General features: G+C 41.0%; 2 protein-coding genes across 12 annotated transcripts in view; both read right to left on the bottom strand.

Moving 5' to 3' along the window:
* The window catches only part of LOC139535859 (cyclic AMP-dependent transcription factor ATF-1-like), a 34,941-nt gene extending 32,999 nt beyond the window's left edge, over positions 1-1,942 (bottom strand). For 3 of the 6 annotated variants that reach the window (XM_071335712.1, XM_071335714.1, XM_071335713.1), the window contains exon 1: positions 1,787-1,861. The gene's annotated coding sequence lies outside the window, so the exon portion shown is untranslated. Of the gene's footprint in view, positions 1-1,786 lie in introns of all 6 variants that reach the window. The other 3 variants (XM_071335715.1, XM_071335716.1, XM_071335717.1) reach the window with 2 other exon arrangements.
* Positions 1,943-8,871: 6,929 nt separating this feature from the next.
* LOC139535858 (disco-interacting protein 2 homolog B-A-like) overlaps positions 8,872-17,445 on the bottom strand; it is a 70,142-nt gene continuing 61,568 nt past the window's right edge. For 5 of the 6 annotated variants that reach the window (XM_071335707.1, XM_071335709.1, XM_071335708.1 and 2 more), the window contains 6 exons: positions 17,035-17,096; positions 16,858-16,915; positions 16,678-16,752; positions 16,316-16,490; positions 10,944-11,067; positions 8,872-10,772 (listed from right to left, as the gene is read on the bottom strand). In XM_071335707.1, the coding sequence (XP_071191808.1) occupies positions 10,520-10,772; positions 10,944-11,067; positions 16,316-16,490; positions 16,678-16,752; positions 16,858-16,915; positions 17,035-17,096 (747 nt within the window). In that variant the 3' untranslated portion in view covers positions 8,872-10,519. Of the gene's footprint in view, positions 10,773-10,943; positions 11,068-16,315; positions 16,491-16,677; positions 16,753-16,857; positions 16,916-17,034; positions 17,097-17,445 lie in introns of those variants that run through there. The other variant, XR_011667208.1, reaches the window with a different exon arrangement.

Below are 17,445 nucleotides of genomic sequence, written 5' to 3'. Positions count from 1 at the left end.
AAATAAAAGTATGTTATTGACAGTGATGCAACTGAATACAAATAGTAGAATTATGCCATACTTTAATTGAAGGCTAACCACAAAGTACATTATTGTGGCTAATCCTTATTGTGCCTAGTATCACAGACGGGTCCGACCACCATTAATCAAATATGAACGGTCTTATAAATTAGGGTTATTTTAGATGATAACACCTAGCTATATAGTTAGCTAACTATAGCTACTGAAACAGATGTCGTTTTGCTATGTTTTTGGGGAAGAACATTGTTTGCATCCATGAGCTAGCTAACTTTTCTTTTTACATTTTATGGCGAGACAACTTTACCAGCATCATAGCATACGTATCTATGAATCGTGGAGACATATGAAATACAAGTGATAGTGTAATCAATGTGTAATAACTATGTAAAAAAATCATTAACGCGTTAAATTATTATGTGACGTGCAGTCATATTCTGGTCCTGATTGGTCAACTAGTGTTTTTTGACACATCAAAGTGTTATTTGACATGTATGTTTTTTGACACACAAAGACCCAAACGGCGTTCCATAGAAATCCAGGTTCAGAATAAAACTACTGAACAAATGAGCAATGAAACACCACAGCAAGTAAGTGAAATAAATGACTTTGGATTGTTTTACTGGTAATGGGGACATACGTAAATGCCAACAAAATACATTTTTGATCAGTGTGTAACCTTTATTTAACGAGGCAAGTAGGTTAAGAACAAATTCTTATTTACCATGACGGCCAAACCCGGATGAAGCTGGGCCAATTGTGCGCCACCCTATGGGGCTCCCAATCACAGACAAATGTGATACAGCCTGGATTCGAATCATGGACTGTAGTGACGCATCTTGCACTGACATGCAGTGCCGTAGACCGCTGCGTCCGTGTGTGTTAACTATTTAACTGTACTAGAATGCTTAAAAGTCACAATTTTTTTTAATATAGTTTATCTCTATCGGTCAAAAATGTCATATCGGTGCATCACTAACCGGTACCCCCTGTATATAGTCTCGCTATTAGTATTTTACTGCTGCTCTTTACTTTACTTTACTTTACTTTTTTTTCGTATTCGTATATATTTTTTAACTGCATTGTTGGTTAGGGGCTAGTAAGTAAGCGTTTCATTGTAAGGTTTACACCGGTTGTATTCGACGCATGTGACTAATACACTTTGATTTGAAATTCAGTAACGTTACTAACTAGCTAGCTAAATTGCTGACAGCACTAAACCTAAAGACTAACTGTGGCAATGTTAGCTAAGTAGCTAAACATCGCTAACTAGGTAACGTTACCGGAGCTAGCTAGCTGCTTAACTGCAGCGTTGGCTAAAGACAAATTAGACAGTATACTCTAATTTGAATACGTTCGCTAGCAAACATTACCGATTGCTAGTTAGCCAATTTGTCAATTTAGGCCGGGTAACGTGTCAGTCAGCAAACTACGTAACGTTAGTTGGCTTGCTAAACATTGCCGTTGGTGAATAAACCAGATTATATTCTTAATTTATCCAGGTCTCATATGCCTTGTAGCTAGGTAACTCGCACTGTATGTGCTTTTGGACAATGAGCGAATTTGTGTAATACCGAGTCACTGGCACGCAAGTACCCGCGTCAACAGACGTCAGCAATACCGCCACCTTCCCCTTCGACAACGACGAGGAGACGGAAAGGGAGCCGCCATTAACTTAATAGCAACAAAGCAAACCATTGCTCAATTTAAAGCTGAGTACATAGCTAATATATATGCAGGCGGTCAAGTCATTGAGAAGCTGCATTACCTTTCAAATCCTTCGTGGGCCTCAGCAATGGCGTTGATTATCTCAAAAGCTAGTATAAATCACCGGGGGGGGGGGGGGGGGGGGTAGTTGCTGGCTAATTGCTAAATAAAAGGGCGGTGCGACACCATTATTTTTTGTAATCGTTTTATTTTTTTGAAAGGAAGGAGGTTCCAGAAAGCACATATGACGTTATTGTTTCCTTTGAGGGCTGTGATTGGTGGAAACAGTAGTGCCAGAGCATGAAAAGTGTAAAATATAAATTTAATGTATTGACGTTAATCCTCTGTTTAAAATATAGCCCATTGAATAGGAAATAAAGATTATTTTAACGCAAAAAAACTAAAAGAAACAAAGCAATACGAGATGATGCAAACAACTGTATCTCATGAGATAAATTAATCAGAAAGCTATGGTTTTAAAGCTGATCTTGTTAAAAAATGTATTTTTAAAAGTGTAGTGAAAGGTCAAATCCATAAATATTACCCTACGAATCATTACCTGAAGAAACTCAAAAAAGACATTAACACTAACTACTTTTTGTGATGAGTGTCCAGAAACAGTTTTGCATTTATTTTTGGCATTGTCTACATGTGAAGAAATGATAGCAAGATATTTGTAGATTTAAAATTGATAATATTTTTGATGACCTGTTTATTATGGGAGAATGTGCTGCTCGGTGTCCTTAACTATAATAAGGTTAACGAAAAACTATTTTAATGGAAAAATTGTATATTCATAAATGTAAATTCACTAATAAAAAAACACTTGTTTTCTATAAGGAGTTTGAGCAGTAAATTAAGATCATTCTACATTTTTTTTAATAAGAAAGCTGTAAAAACAGTCAATAGGTCTGTCTTTTAAGGCCTTTCCATAACCTGTAATTATTTGTACCCCCTAGCATATGTTGTTTGTTTGTATACCTCCTGTATGACTAGTGACTAGACTAGTATTCCTCCTGTATGACTAGTGTTTTGTGTATAAAATTAAAAATGATTAAAGTGTAGTGAAACAAGGGGAGAATCTCCTCGTGTCCGCTCTCGTCTCCTCATTCTCAAAACCCATTGGAAGAGAAGGTCAAAGGGGAGGGACCTCTGGCTTTCTCCTCCAATGGATTTTGAGGAGGCGAGGAGAGAGGACACGAGGAGTATGCAATTGAGATTCTCCCAAGGGCTACCTAGCCAGGGGTGTATTCATTAGTCGGATTCTGTTGCAAAACGTTTTGCAACAGAAACAGTTTACCATTTACTCCAGGAGCCAAACGGAAGTAGGGGTGCTCCAGCACACCCTGAAAAATATTTAAAGAAAATTGGGGGCACTGGGCCTTTAGTAGTCCTGTATTAGTGGACTGATATAGCCATCTGCAGCATGGGCAAAAATAACTATGAAAAACAGCCCCAGATCATTATTCCTCCTCCACCAAACTTTACAGTTGGCACTATACATGGTAGCAGGTAGCGTTCTCCTGTCATCCGCCAAACTCAGATTTGTCAGTAGGACGGCCAGATGGTGAAGTGTGATTCATCACTCCAGAGAATGCGTTTCCACTGCTCCAGACTCCAATGGCGGTGAGCTTTACACCACTCCAGCCGACGCTTGGCATTACGCATGGTGATCTTAGGCTTGTGTGCGGCTGCTCGGCCATGGAAACCCATTTCATGAAGTTCCTGATGAACAGTTCTAGGAGTGCTGACATTGCTTCCAGAGGCAGTTTGGAACTCGGTAGTGAGTGTTGCAACCGAGGACAGAACATTTTTACACACTACAACACTCGGCTGTCCCGTTCTGTGAGCTTGTTTGGCCTACCATTTCGCAGCTGAGCCGTTGTTGCGCCTAGACGTTTCCACTTTACAATAACAGCACTTACAGTTCTAGAAGGGCAGGAATTTGATGAACTGACTTGTTGGAAAGGTGGCCTTCTATTCCTATGACGGTGCCATGTTGAAAGTCACTGAGCTCTTCAGTGAAGGCCACTCTACTGGCAATGTTTGTCTATGGAGATTGCATGGCGTTGTGCTCAATTTTATACATTTGTCAGCAACGAGTGTGGCTGAAATAGCCGAATCCATTAATTTGAAGGGGCGTCCACATACTTCTGTATATATATATATAGTGTACCTGCAAATAGTGTTTTCTAGGTTATGATCAGTCCTTGTCTTGGGCCAGAGTTCACAGGAACTGAGTACTGGCACCTTACATTTTGACTGCTTGAGTTCCGGAACTTCTAATAGAAAATTAGCTGAAAAAGAATGTAGTTCCAGCACCCAACTACAAAAATGAGTGCAGGCACCTATTTCAGTCAAAGTCAAATACTGGTTATGATAAGGTAAGAGTAGTACTAAGCTATTTGAGTTATTTCTTAGTTGTATTCTTCAAAAACCAATGGGTATAATATTATTTCAATAGTTGAAATGATCAACAAAATGTTAGACAGAACCTTTAACAAATCTGGTCACCCACCCATAACCATGAGTAATGTCCTTGAACAATGCACCAAACATTCACTTGAAATCATTATTTGCTGCCAAATCTAAATGAGTGAAAATAATGGTGAAAGGGTAATACAATACAATATCAGCAAGTCTTTATTTCTAAAATATATCATATGAGCTAAATTACCCCAGACCACAACAACATCATGATTGGATCATCCACATCACATACCTGTTTTTAATTGACATTTTTTCTATTATTATTATTAACCAAATAATGTATATACACAGCATACCAGGAGTGCATACACAAAATATTGATTTAACTCAGATAAAGAGATGTGTGCAGTGCTATATGTACAATACCACTAGGCAAACTTAAGACCTCGTTCTTTGTATATTTATTACAAAATACATTTCCCCCAGCCTGTGTAAGAATTGAGGTTAAACTGCACGGCCATTGATTGCATAGTGTTAAAAACTCTTTTGGAGAGAGCAGGAGCAGAGAGAAGAGGAAGCCCTTATTGGCCTCCCTGTCATAGATGGATTGCAGCACTGAGTAACCCCCCTTTTACTCTTCTTAATGTTTGCAGTCTTAGCAGTAATGACATGCAAGTCCTGGGACAAATATCCAAAACATGGGGAGTATTATTCACAGACTGCACCAGGGGACCACCTAGTCCTTCCTTCCCTGTTGTCAGAGTAGCCAACTATTGTTCTTTGAAATGTCTCCCAAAAATCTGATGCCTAACTTTGCTTGAATCTGATGCCTAACGTTGCTTGGTTTCTGAGTCATGCAGACATTCAATGGTGAACTTTTAACGTACATTTAAAGGCAGGATATGGCACTATAACTTGTCACTGCTTTTGTTTTTCTGCATGGATAGGTTCAAATCATATGGCAACCATCTCATCTCTCTAAACATTGTAATTGAACAACACAAGGGGGACAATTGTTTAACTCACACATCTCTGGTACAGTGCAGTACTGCAATTAGTTCAATCTTCACAGTGTTCTTATTCATACATTATGACAAAATAAAATGCATCTTCTTTTCAAGCTTTTAAGCAGTGTTGTTAAACATGACTGAATGTTAAATATAGACCAACCCCATTCACACTTCTCACATATTTAAGATATATACAATACCGTTCAAAAGTTTGGGGTCACTTAGAAATGTCCTTGTTTTCATTGAAAACATACATGAAATTAGTTGCAAAATGAATAGGAAATATAGTCAAGATGATAAATATTGATTTTTAATTTAAATAATAATTGTGTCCTTCAAACTTTGCTTTCGTCAAAGAATCCTCCATTTGCAGCAATTACAGCCTAGCAGACCTTTGGCATTCTAATTGTCAATATTTTTGAGGTAATCTGAAGAGATTTCACTCCATGCTTCCTGAAGCACCTCCCACAAGTTGGATTGGCTTGATGGGCACTTTTTACGTACCATACGGTCAAGCTGCTCGAAAAACAACTCAATAGGGTTGAGATCCGGTGACTGTACAAATCCCTTTTACCCTGTACAAATCTCCCACTTTACCACCACCAAAGCACCCCCAGACTATCACATTGTCTCCACCATGCTTCTCACAAATGTTCTTCTTTGTGATCCGAACACCTCAAACTTAGATTAGTCTGTCCATAACACTTTTTCCCCAATCTTCCTCTTTCCAGTGTCTGTGTTCTTTTGCACATCTTAATCTTCTATTTTTATTTGCCAGTCTGAGATATGGCTTTTTCTTTGCAACTCTGCCTAGAAGGCCAGCATCCCGGAGTCGCCTCTTCACTGTTGACGTTGAGACTGGTGTTTTGCGGGTACTATTTAATGAAGCTGCCAGTTGACGACTAGACACTCTAATGTACTTGTCCTCTTGCTCAGTTGTGCACCAGGGCCTCCCACTCCTCTTTCTATTCTGGTTAGAGCTAGTTTGCACTGTTCTGTGAAGGGAGTAGTACACAGCATTGTACGAGATATTCAGTTTCTTGGCAATTTCTCGCATGGAATAGCCTTAATTTCTCTGAACAAGAATAGACTGACGAGATTCAGGCCATTTTGAGCCTGTAATCGAACCCACAAATGCTGATGCTCCAGATACTCAACTAGTCTAAAGAAGGACAGTTTTATTGGTTCTTTAATCAGAACAACAGTTTTCAGCTGTGCTAACATAATTGCAAAAGGGTTTTCTGATGATCAATCAGCCTTTTAAAATGAAAAACTTGGATTAGCCTACACAACGTGCCATTGGAACACAGAAGTGATGGTTGCTGATAATGGACCTACAGTGAGGGAAAAAAGTATTTGATCCCCTGCTGATTTTGTACGTTTGCCCACTGACAAAAAAATTATCAGTCTATAATTTTAATGGTAGGTTTATTTGAACAGTGAGAGACAGAATACCAACAAAAATATCCAGAAAAATGCATGTCAAAAATGTTATAAATTGATTTGCATTTTAATGAGGGAAATAAGTATTTGACCCCCTCTCAATCAGAAAGATTTCTGGCTCCCAGGTGTCTTTCATACAGGTAACGAACGGAGATTAGGAGCACACTCTTAAAGGGAGTGCTCCTAATCTCAGTTTCTTACCTGTATAAAAGATACCTGTCCACAGAAGCAATCAATCAATCAGATTCCAAACTCTCCACCATGGCCAAGACCAAAGAGCTCTCCAAGGATGTCAGGGACAAGATTGTAGACCTACACAAGGCTGGAATGGGCTACAAGACCATCGCCAAGCAGCTTGGTGAGAAGGTGACAACAGTTTCTGTGATTATTCGCAAATGGAAGAAACACAAAAGAACTGTCAATCTCCCTCAGCCTGGGGCTCCATGCAAGATCTCACCTCGTGGAGTTGCAATGATCATGAGAACGGTGAGGAATCAGCCCAGAACTACACAGGAGGATCTTGTCAATGATCTCAAGGCAGCTGGGACCATAGTCATCAAGAAAACAATTGGTAACACACTATGCCGTGAAGGACTGAAATCCTGCAGCGCCCGCAAGGTCCCCCTGCTCAAGAAAGCACATATACATGCCCGTCTGAAGTTTGCCAATGAACATCTGAATGATTCAGAGGACAACTGGGTGAACGTGTTGTGGTCAGATGAGACCAAAATGGAGTTCTTTGGCATCAACCCAACTTGCCGTGTTTGGAGGAGGAGGAATGCTGCCTATGACCCCAAGAAACCATCCCCACCGTCAAACATGGAGGTGGAAACATTATGCTTTGGGGGTGTTTTTCTGCTAAAGGGACAGGACAACTTCACCGCATCAAAGGGACGATGGACGGGGCCATGTACCGTCAAATCTTGGGTGAAAACCTCCTTCCCTCAGCCAGGGTATTGAAAATGGGTCGTGGATGGGTATTCCAGCATGACAATGACCCAAAACACACGGCCAAGGCAACAAAGGAGTGGCTCAAGAAGAAGCACATTAAGGTCCTGGAGTGACCTAGCCAGTCTCCAGACCTTAATCCCATAGAAAATCTGTGTAGGGAGCTGAAGGTTCGAGTTGCCAAACGTCAGCCTCGAAACCTTAATGACTTGAAGAAGATCTGCAAAGAGGAGTGGGACAAAATCCCTCCTGAGATGTGTGCAAACCTGGTGGCCAACTACAAGAAACGTCTGACCTCTGTGATTGCCAACAAGGGTTTTGCCACCAAGTACTAAGTCATGTTTTGCAGAGGGGTCAAATACTTATTTCCCTCATTAAAATGCAAATCAATTCATAACATTTTTGACATGCGTTTTTCTGGATTTTTTTGTTGATATTCTGTCTCTCACTGTTCAAATAAACCTACCATTAAAATTATAGACTGATCATTTCTTTGTCAGTGGGCAAACGTACAAAATCAGCAGGGGATCAAATACTTTTTTCCCTCACTGTATGTACGCCTATGTAGATATTCCATTAAAAACCTGCCGTTTCCAGCTACAATAGTCATTTACAACATTAACAATGTCTACACTGTATTTCTGATCAATTTGATGTTATTTTAAATGGACAATTTTTTTTATTTTCTTTCAAAAACAAGGACATTGCTAAGAGACCAAAAACTTTTGAACGGTAGTGTATATATATAAAAAAAATACTATTTACATGTTAGACAATGAAAATTAATAGTTCACCATGGAGTCCTATACCACTGCAAGAAGAAAACACTTTTTTTTGAGGAGCACATAACGGAAAGGAGCATAAAATATAGTAATAAATGTGAAAACTTCTAAAGATTAGAGTAAATGAGAAACCTTTTCCCAGAGTGCTACAAATTGTGTGTGGGGAGGAGAAGAACATAACAAAAGCTAAACTCGTGGCTGTTGTCCTCCTATTTCATCCACAGGACTGTGCCTATCTGTACTTGCTAATAAAATATTGACGTTTACAAAAGCAATTTAAGTTTACAGGGGGAAAAACAGGTTCTAGTGATTTAAAGTTGAATAGTACTCCATTTTCAAACCTGGCCACTATGACAGTGGCCAATGTTTGATTACATTAAATATTACAGTCCTATTATGCTAATTGGCGACATTTTCGTATGCAAAATGTTGCATTGCCATATTCTCTCGCTCACATTCTTAAATCACTCAGCCTAGGACAGTCACTGAAAAGTGCCCTGCATCTAATCCCATTTATCAGTGGTTCATAGAAAAAAAGTTAGAGCTTATTTTATTTTTACACAAAACAACAGCAATTTATATTGGTTTAATCATTCTCCCCAAGCTCATAACATCAAAGCAATCTCTGGTTGGGGGCAGTAGTTATCCCTGACCGTACAAATCCCTGACAACCTTATTCATGGTGGTGTTGTTTTCATGGTCCTTCGAGCCGGATGGGACCTGACCTGGGGAAACTCCTGACCTTATTAGCTAGTTCCTTTCTGCTAATCCCTGGTGAACTCTGATTCCTCAAAAAGTATTCCTCACAATTAATATGCTCCTTGAACACGAGGAATATGCATAATTGGATCATGAAAAAATATAACATTTTTGGAGAAAGTGCAAGATTAGTGTTAAATTCTTATGTACAATATTCTTTCGCTACCATCTGCTCACAACTATGTTAGCTCTCCAGACAACCATCACATGAGAGGGATGAGTTTAGTTTTTTTTCTCACATTTATGCACACATTTAAAAAAAAAAATATCTATACAGTATATCGAAACTACAGAGGACTTGATGGGTACAGTACAGTAAATGGCCTCTAGCTTCTACTCAAAACATCCCTTTGGATATCAATCAGGATTCTCACCCCAATAACACAAACAGTTATGAACTGGAAGAACAGCAATGGAGAAAAACAAAACTTGTATGGGCAAAGTTTTATAAGGCAGGAAGTAAACCTAATTCAAGAAAGGTGAGAATGTGTTCCATTTCATATTTTGCCTTTGTATAACTTCAAGCAATAAACCTGTGATGTAAGTACAGTACATGATGACAGAATAAATTAAATCAACAGCTGATGATTGATCTAGCTAATATGTTCATTAGTGTTCTAACATGCCTTCACACATCCTTCATAACCCCCTGCCTCAAAGTGCGCGGATAAGAGGTCACTACAGGGTGAAGCAAGCACCGGTGTGAGTTTCTGTGAATGTGTGGTGAATACAGTACAAATATGGCAATTTAGAATAAGTCAAAGATAAGAAAAAGAAAACAAGGACTGGATAAGACCTGGAAAGCTTTGGGAGGAGAAACAGTTATAATGGATGCAATTTGTACACATCACTCAACCACAGAAAATTATGTCACCAGAGACAGGAACTCCTCATCCCTTGGCCCCTCACAATACCCCACAGATGATTGGATTGTGGAGGAGTGGGGAGAGTTAAGTTTGACTTCAGCACCTTAATACTCCTTGACACTCTGTGCAAATAGAGGGCCAGTCAGGCGGTTGAGGTGTTTGATTTGGCAGGAGGGTTGTAGGGGGTGTGGTGAGATTAGAGAGTTATCTTCCCGTCCAGTTCCAGTTGAACAGCTGTGTTTGGTGTAGACACACTCACTCTGTCCGGGTGGCTTTTTTTTTTTTTTAACACAGTGTACGTCTCAAAACACAACAGAGTGCCCCCTTCAAATCCAACAGACCTGAAATGCAAAAGACCTAAGATCTGAACATTGTGCACCCCAAAAATAGCTGTGGTTTCCCCAAGGGTCAGTACAGTCAAGTTCAGCCAACCTCCTACTGCACCTTGTGGTACAATATGCATTGTCTGTCTGTGGAGTAGGTTGGTCCAAACCACTTTCTTCCACCAGCCGGAATCTCTTCCATCATACAATAACCAGCCCGTCCCCCTGGCCCTTCACATATTATAGGCCACATAGATGGGGTCCAGTTGGTCAGCCAGGAAGGAGTCCCGGAGGTGCATGCGCTGTTTCTCCCCCCTGGAGTTGATGGGTATGACCCCCGGGTCCACGATGACCACCACGCCCACGATGAGGTGGTGCTCCTCCAGCACCACATTGGTGACCAGGGGCACCAGGTCCAGGGCATCCTGCTCTGAGCCACTCAGTTCAGCCACCACCACCAGTAGGTTGGTCCATGTGAATACCGCACTGCATTGGGGACACAGAGCGAGAGGAGAGAAAGGGGTTATAATCAAATGTCAGACTAAGATACATGCGCACGTACAAGCACACGTACATGTACACGTACACCCACAATTATGAAAACAGACAAACCAAATGGACAATAGTAAGGTATCCTGGGACCCCCCGTGTTCTGACCTCTCTGCAATGCTTCGGTGAGCCCGGGACACAGATGTCTCGATGTCGATAGGGTGGTAGCGCAGCCCCCTCAGCTCCAGAGTCTCATCCAGGGAACCCACCACAAACAGGGCGTCATGACGATCTGACCACAGATAGGGAGACAGACAAAGAGGGGCAAACAATATTGAATACTGGGAATGGTGGAATAGCTCATTTAGACCTCATCGGATCCCTATATCTCCCTTTTCATGTTATCTATTAGCATTAGCATCCATAGCAACACATGTTACTCAATTCAGTGCTTCCTAGTTCCATGTTTCAAACAGTTATTTCAGTTATATTAAAACCAGGAAAATCTGGAGAGACCCCTGCTGATTACAGACCCATAAGTTTAATAAATTGTGACAATAAAATAACCAAGCTTATAAGCAACAGAATGGCAAAAGTCTTACCAGACTTGATACATATCAAAAAAGGTTAATTAAAAAGACACTTACAAATACATGTTTCAGTTTTATACAATACGCAAAAAAACTAGATACCGATTTATCAATAATGTCTGTTGATGCCGAAAAGGCTTTCTACCGTCTTGAAAGACCTTTTCTATTAAAAATGTAGGAAGATTTAAACTTTCCAGCTGAAATAATAAATGTAATAAAAATATTATATAAATGTCCAAAACCAAAATATTCACAAATAATACATTATCTGATGAAATTGCATTATAAATGGGCACAAGACAGGGATGTCCTCTCTCCCACCTGTTTGCACTGGCAATTGAACCGCTTGCAGAAAGAATTAGACAGGACGCAAACGTAACAGGTATCAGTATTGGTAAACATTAATATAAACTAAACTTAAATATCCTGATATTCCTGACCAAAAAAAATAAAAATAAATGGCAATAGGAAAAATAAAAAGAATACTCATTATCTACAGCAATCCTTTAAGTGGACCATGAAAAATAAACATGTAGGATGCTTAAGTGACAACAAAAAACAAATATATAAATATAACTTAATCCCATTACTTAACAATTTGAAAGCATATCTATTAAATGGAACAAACTTCCCAATACTCTTACAGGTAGAATTAACCTCAGAATTGCATGTGTCACACCCTGATCTGTTTCACCTGTCTTTGTGCTTGTTTCCACCCCCTCCAGGTGTCGCCCATCTTCCTCATTATCCCCAGTGTATTTATACCCGTGTTCTCTGTCTGTTGCCAGTTCATTTTGTTTCGTCAAGCCTAACAGCGTTTTCCCCGTGCTCCTGTCTTTCTCTAGTTTTCCCGGTTTTGACCATTCTGCCTGCCCTGACCCTGAGCCTGCCTGCCGTTCTGTACCTTGTCACACCACCCTGGATTACTGACCTCTGCCGGCCCTTGACCTGTAGTTTGCCTGCCCCCCTGTTTTTGTAACAAACTTTTGTTACTTTAAAACTTTCTGCATCTGGATCTTCTCCTGAGTCTTGACAGGCATGGCTCCTAAAGTTTTTATATTTATTCTCAGTAATACCAATTACCCCACCAAAGACATTCTTTAAAAAGTATACTCGGTCATAACAGACTTCATATTGGCAAATAAAACTTGAAGATGTAAAACTTTCCTTTTCATTCTCTAAGTCTGACAGTAGTTTTAACCTTCCAGACTTGGAATTGTATCATCTCGCTACCCAAGGCATTTACTTGTGACATATAGTTAAATGCACAAAGGAGGAACAATGGGTACATAATGAAGATGCACATGCTCATCCCCAGAATCTTTTCACGTGTCTATTTTCAAAGGATAAAGCTTTGGACATTAACAACAATATGAAAGAAAATTAAACTGATTCTACAAGAACCAATATCACTCTGTAAAAACACAACCCTATGGAACAATCCTTGGATAGTGTTTCAGAATTCACCGATAACTTGGTCGCCATGGAAAACTTGGTAATAGGAAATACATTTATTTCCACGACAGAATTAAAAAGCAATTTTGGACTAACCAATGTAGATATTTTTAAATACATGCAACTTAAAAGCTTCGTATCACAAAATTTCTATTTGAAATCTTTTGAAAATCAGAGCAATCTTGAGGGAATCCTATTTGAGTCAGAAAAGGATATTCATAAACTCAGCAAAAAAAGAGACGTCCTCTCACTGTCAACTGCGTTTATTTTCAGCAAACTTAACGTGTAAATATTTGTATGAACATAACAAGATTCAACAACTGAGACATAAACTGAACAAGTTACACAGAAAGGCCTCTTTAGTGTCCTAAGTTTTCATAACTGTGACCTTAATTGCCTACCGTCTGTAAGCTGTTAGTGTCTAAATTTGCTTTAGGAGTAGTGCGTGACCCTAGGGTGGCAACACAAACTCAGCAAAAAAAGAAACATCCCTTTTTCAGGACCCTGTCTTTCAAAGATAATTCGTAAAAATCCAAATAACTTCAGATCTTCATTGTAAAGAGATTAAACACTGTTTCCCATGCTTGTTCAATGAACCATAAACAATTAATGAACATGCACCTGTGGAACGGTCGTTAAGACACTAACAGCTAACAGACGGTAGGCAATTAAGGTCACAGTTATGAAAACTTAGGACTCTAAAGAGGCCTTTCTACTGACTCTGAAAAACACCAAAAGAAAGATGCCCAGGGTCCCTGCTCATCTGCGTGAACGTGCCTTGGGCTGCTGCAAGGAGGCATGACGACTGCAGATGTGGCCAGGGAAATTAATTGCAATGTCCGTACTGTGTGACGCCTAAGACAACGCTACAGGGAGACAGGATGGACAGCTGATCGTCCTCGCAGTGGCAGGCCACGTGTAACAACATCTGCACAGGATCGGTATATTCGAACAGCACACCTGCGGGATAGGTACAGGATGGCAACAACAACTGTCCGAGTTACACCAGGAACGCACAATCCCTCCATCAGTGCTCAGACTGTCCGCAATAGGCTGAGAGAGGCTGGACTGAGTGCTTGTAGGCCTGTTGTAAGGCAGGTCCTCACCAGACATCACCGGCAACAATGTCGCCTATGGGCACAAACCCACCGTCGCTGGACCAGACAGGACTGGCAAAAAGTGCTTTTCACTGATGAGTCGCGGATGTGTCTCACCAGGGGTGATGGTCAGATTCGCGTTTATTGTCGAAGGAATGAGCGTTACACTGAGGCCTGTACTCTGGAGCGGGATCGATTTGAAGGTGGAGGTTCCGTCATGGTCTGGGGCGGTGTGTCACAGCATCATCGGACTGAGCTTGTTGTCATTGCAGGCAATCTCAACGCTGTGCGTTACAGTGAAGACATCCTCCTCCCTCATGTGGTACCCTTCCTGCAGGCTCATCCTGACATGACCCTCCAGCATGACAATGCCACCAGCCATACTGCTCGTTCTGTACGTGATTTCCTACAAGACAGGAATGTCAGTGTTCTGCCATGGCCAGCGAAGAGCCCAGATCTCAATCCCATTGAGCACGTCTGGGACCTGTTGGATCGGAGGGTGAGGGCTAGGGCCATTCCCCCCAGAAATGTCCGGGAACTTGCAGGTGCCTTGGTGGAAGAGTGGGGTAACATCTCACAGCAAGAACGGGCAAATCTGGTGCAGTCCATGAGGAGGAGATGCACTGCAGTACTTAATGCAGCTGGTGGCCACACCAGATACTGACTATTACTTTTGATTTTGACCCCCCCCCCCCCCTTTCTTTAGGGACACATTCAATTTCTGTTAGTCACATGTCTGTGGAACTTGTTCAGTTTATGTCTCAGTTGTTGAATCTTGTTATGTTCATACACTTATTTACACATGTTAAGTTTGCTGAAAAGTTTATTTGGGACAAATTATTCACTAAACCCTAAACCTCAACTACGTCTCATAATGAAATATGTGGAAATTGATCAAGTTGAGTTGACTAAACTGCTTGGAGTTACCAAGGATTGTAAACTGTCATGGTCAAAACATATTGATACAACAGTAGCTAAGATGGGGAGAAGTCTGTACATAATAAAGCGCTACTCTGCATTCTTAACAACACTATCAACAAGGCAGGTCCTACAGGCCCTAGTTTTGTCACACCTAGACTACTGTTCAGTAGTGTGGTCAGGTGCCACAAAGAGGGACTTGGGAAAATTGTAGTTGGCTCAGAACAGGGCAGCACGGCTGGCTCTTAAAAGTACACGGAGAGCTAACATTAATGGCATGTATGTCAATCTCTCATGGCTCAAAGTGTTTTTTGTTTTTGTAAGAGGTGTTGAGAAGCTGAATGTACCTAGCTGTCTGTTTAAAATACTAGCACACAGCTCGGACACTCATGCATACCCCACAAGACATGCCACCAGAGGTCTCTTCCCCAGTCCTCAAGTCCAGAACAGACTATAGGAGGCACACAGTACCACATAGAGCCATGACTATATGGAACTCTATTCCACATCAAGTAACTGATGCAAGCAGTAGAATCAGATTTAAAAATACACCTTATGGAACAGCGGGGACTGTGAAGAGACACACACAAAAGGTACAGACACATGCATACGCAAGCATTATGATATTTTTGTATGGTGGTATTGAACATTTTGTGTTGTGGATATGTGGTGGTGTAGGGATGTTTATATGATGTCCTGTTTTTTATGTAATGTGTTTATTTTTATTTTTTTAACTGAATTGTTGGTTAAGGGCTTAAAAAGTAAGCATTTGACTGTAAGGTCTACCTGTTGTATTCGGCGCATGTGACAAATAAAATGTGACAAATAAAATGTGATTTGAAGTGTAAAACTAACAATGACTCAATAATCCATGCCTTCTGGGAATGCTATTAAGTCCAAAAGTATTACAATGTACATTTACTTTTAATCCGTCTGTCTGTATATTTATAAGACATGGCTTATGAGGGTGCAGTGAGATACCTGATGGGTTGGACGATACTTTTCTCGTCAATCAACTTGAAAAACATATACTTTAAAACTGGAAAATCAACCAATCCTCCATCGTTAACACAATGGAAAGGTCAAACGCTTTATTATCTAAATGTTAAAAGTGTGTGGGCGATGAAGAGAAATAAAAATGGTGCCACTTGAGGCCATGTAGCAGAGAGTGATGCGTGCGCTGGAGATGGATGGGGGTGTGAGCAGGTGGGTCTGGGCAGGTGGGTCTGGGCAGGTGGGTCTGGGCAGGTGGGTCTGAGCAGGTGGGACTGGGCAGGTGGGTCTGGGCAGGTGGGTCTGGGCAGGGTGATGTTTGTGTGTTTGTATGCTGGCGTTTGTATGTGTGTGTTTTAGTATTGCAAAAAATAAAAAACTGTCAAAAAAAAAACACTAAATAAGAACAATAGCATCCATAGCCATCCCTTTTCATGTTAGCCATTAGCGTTAGCCTACATAGCCCTGACCAGGCCCAGCCACTGACCCCCAGCGGCATCCAGTAGCTCAGTCCTCTTGACGAAGCCCAGGTAGCCAGTCCTGGCCCACAGGGTCGTGGGATCTCCGAAGCTCAGCTTGGTGTTGAAGTGGTCGGCCTGCAGGCTCTCCTCTCCATAGATGGCATAGTAGCCACTGGCACTGTGAGGGCTGTTGATCCAGATCTGACAGAGAGCAGAGGAGGGGACAAGGTAGAATTAGGGATGGAATAGGAGAGTTATGTATGAGGAGAACTTGGTTATTGATAGGGCTAGGAGTTTTTCCTAATTATACCCTGCATATTTCCCATCCTTTTCTCTATCCCACATGTTGCCATTTTCACTCTAATATTAGCGTTCTATCTCCTCTCACCTCTCCTAGATGGGAATCTCCTAGAGGTCCCCTGGTCTCTGGGTTCACGATGATCACCCTGACTCCTGGTAAGATCTAAAGAGAGTGATACATGGTGAACAACAAACTCCCACAACAACACATCTTGTATCTGAGCACAAACGGCATTTAATGTGTGTGGATTCATCAGGGGAGTCTTACTTTGCCAGACTCCATCAGAGGGAGACTCTGAGGGGCTCCTCTCTCCACCAGCCTCACTCTGAGATAGAAAATGAAAGCATATTGTGATGGTGAACTCAATACTGTAAAAAATGTCTTCCTCGGCATCAAAGCTGCTCATACATAAAACCATACCACTAGGGGTCTACATGTTCTCACCTGTCATGGCGGAGGGACTTCATGTCCACATACACAGTGGAGGGGTCCGGTCCAGTGGTGCCCTGAAAAACACCGAAAACCTGACTGAAAACTTGGATCAGTCCTTAATGAGACACACAGGAAGGTCCTGATGTACTAACTCACCTGGACTAAGGCAGACAACCCTCAGAGGCCTCTATTTACATGTATGTTATGTACAGTAAACAGAAGGCTCTAACCTCCAGTTCAGGGAGACACTGGTCAATGCATCAACCAACATGAGTCAAGGTTCAACCACAAATCATAGGAACATTGGCCATGGCCGTCAAAACATTTGTTTTCCTTTAGCCATTAATAAAAGTATATTTCCAAACAAATTAGTTATGCTTCCATCTTGTAGGCCGTCATTGTAAATAAGAATTGGTTCTTACC

Source organism: Salvelinus alpinus, chromosome 12 (assembly GCF_045679555.1).
Source record: "Salvelinus alpinus chromosome 12, SLU_Salpinus.1, whole genome shotgun sequence".
Classification (NCBI taxonomy): domain Eukaryota; kingdom Metazoa; phylum Chordata; class Actinopteri; order Salmoniformes; family Salmonidae; genus Salvelinus; species Salvelinus alpinus.
The sequence above is the reverse complement of the archived record's forward strand: the minus strand, read 5'-3'. Positions and strand labels throughout refer to the sequence as shown.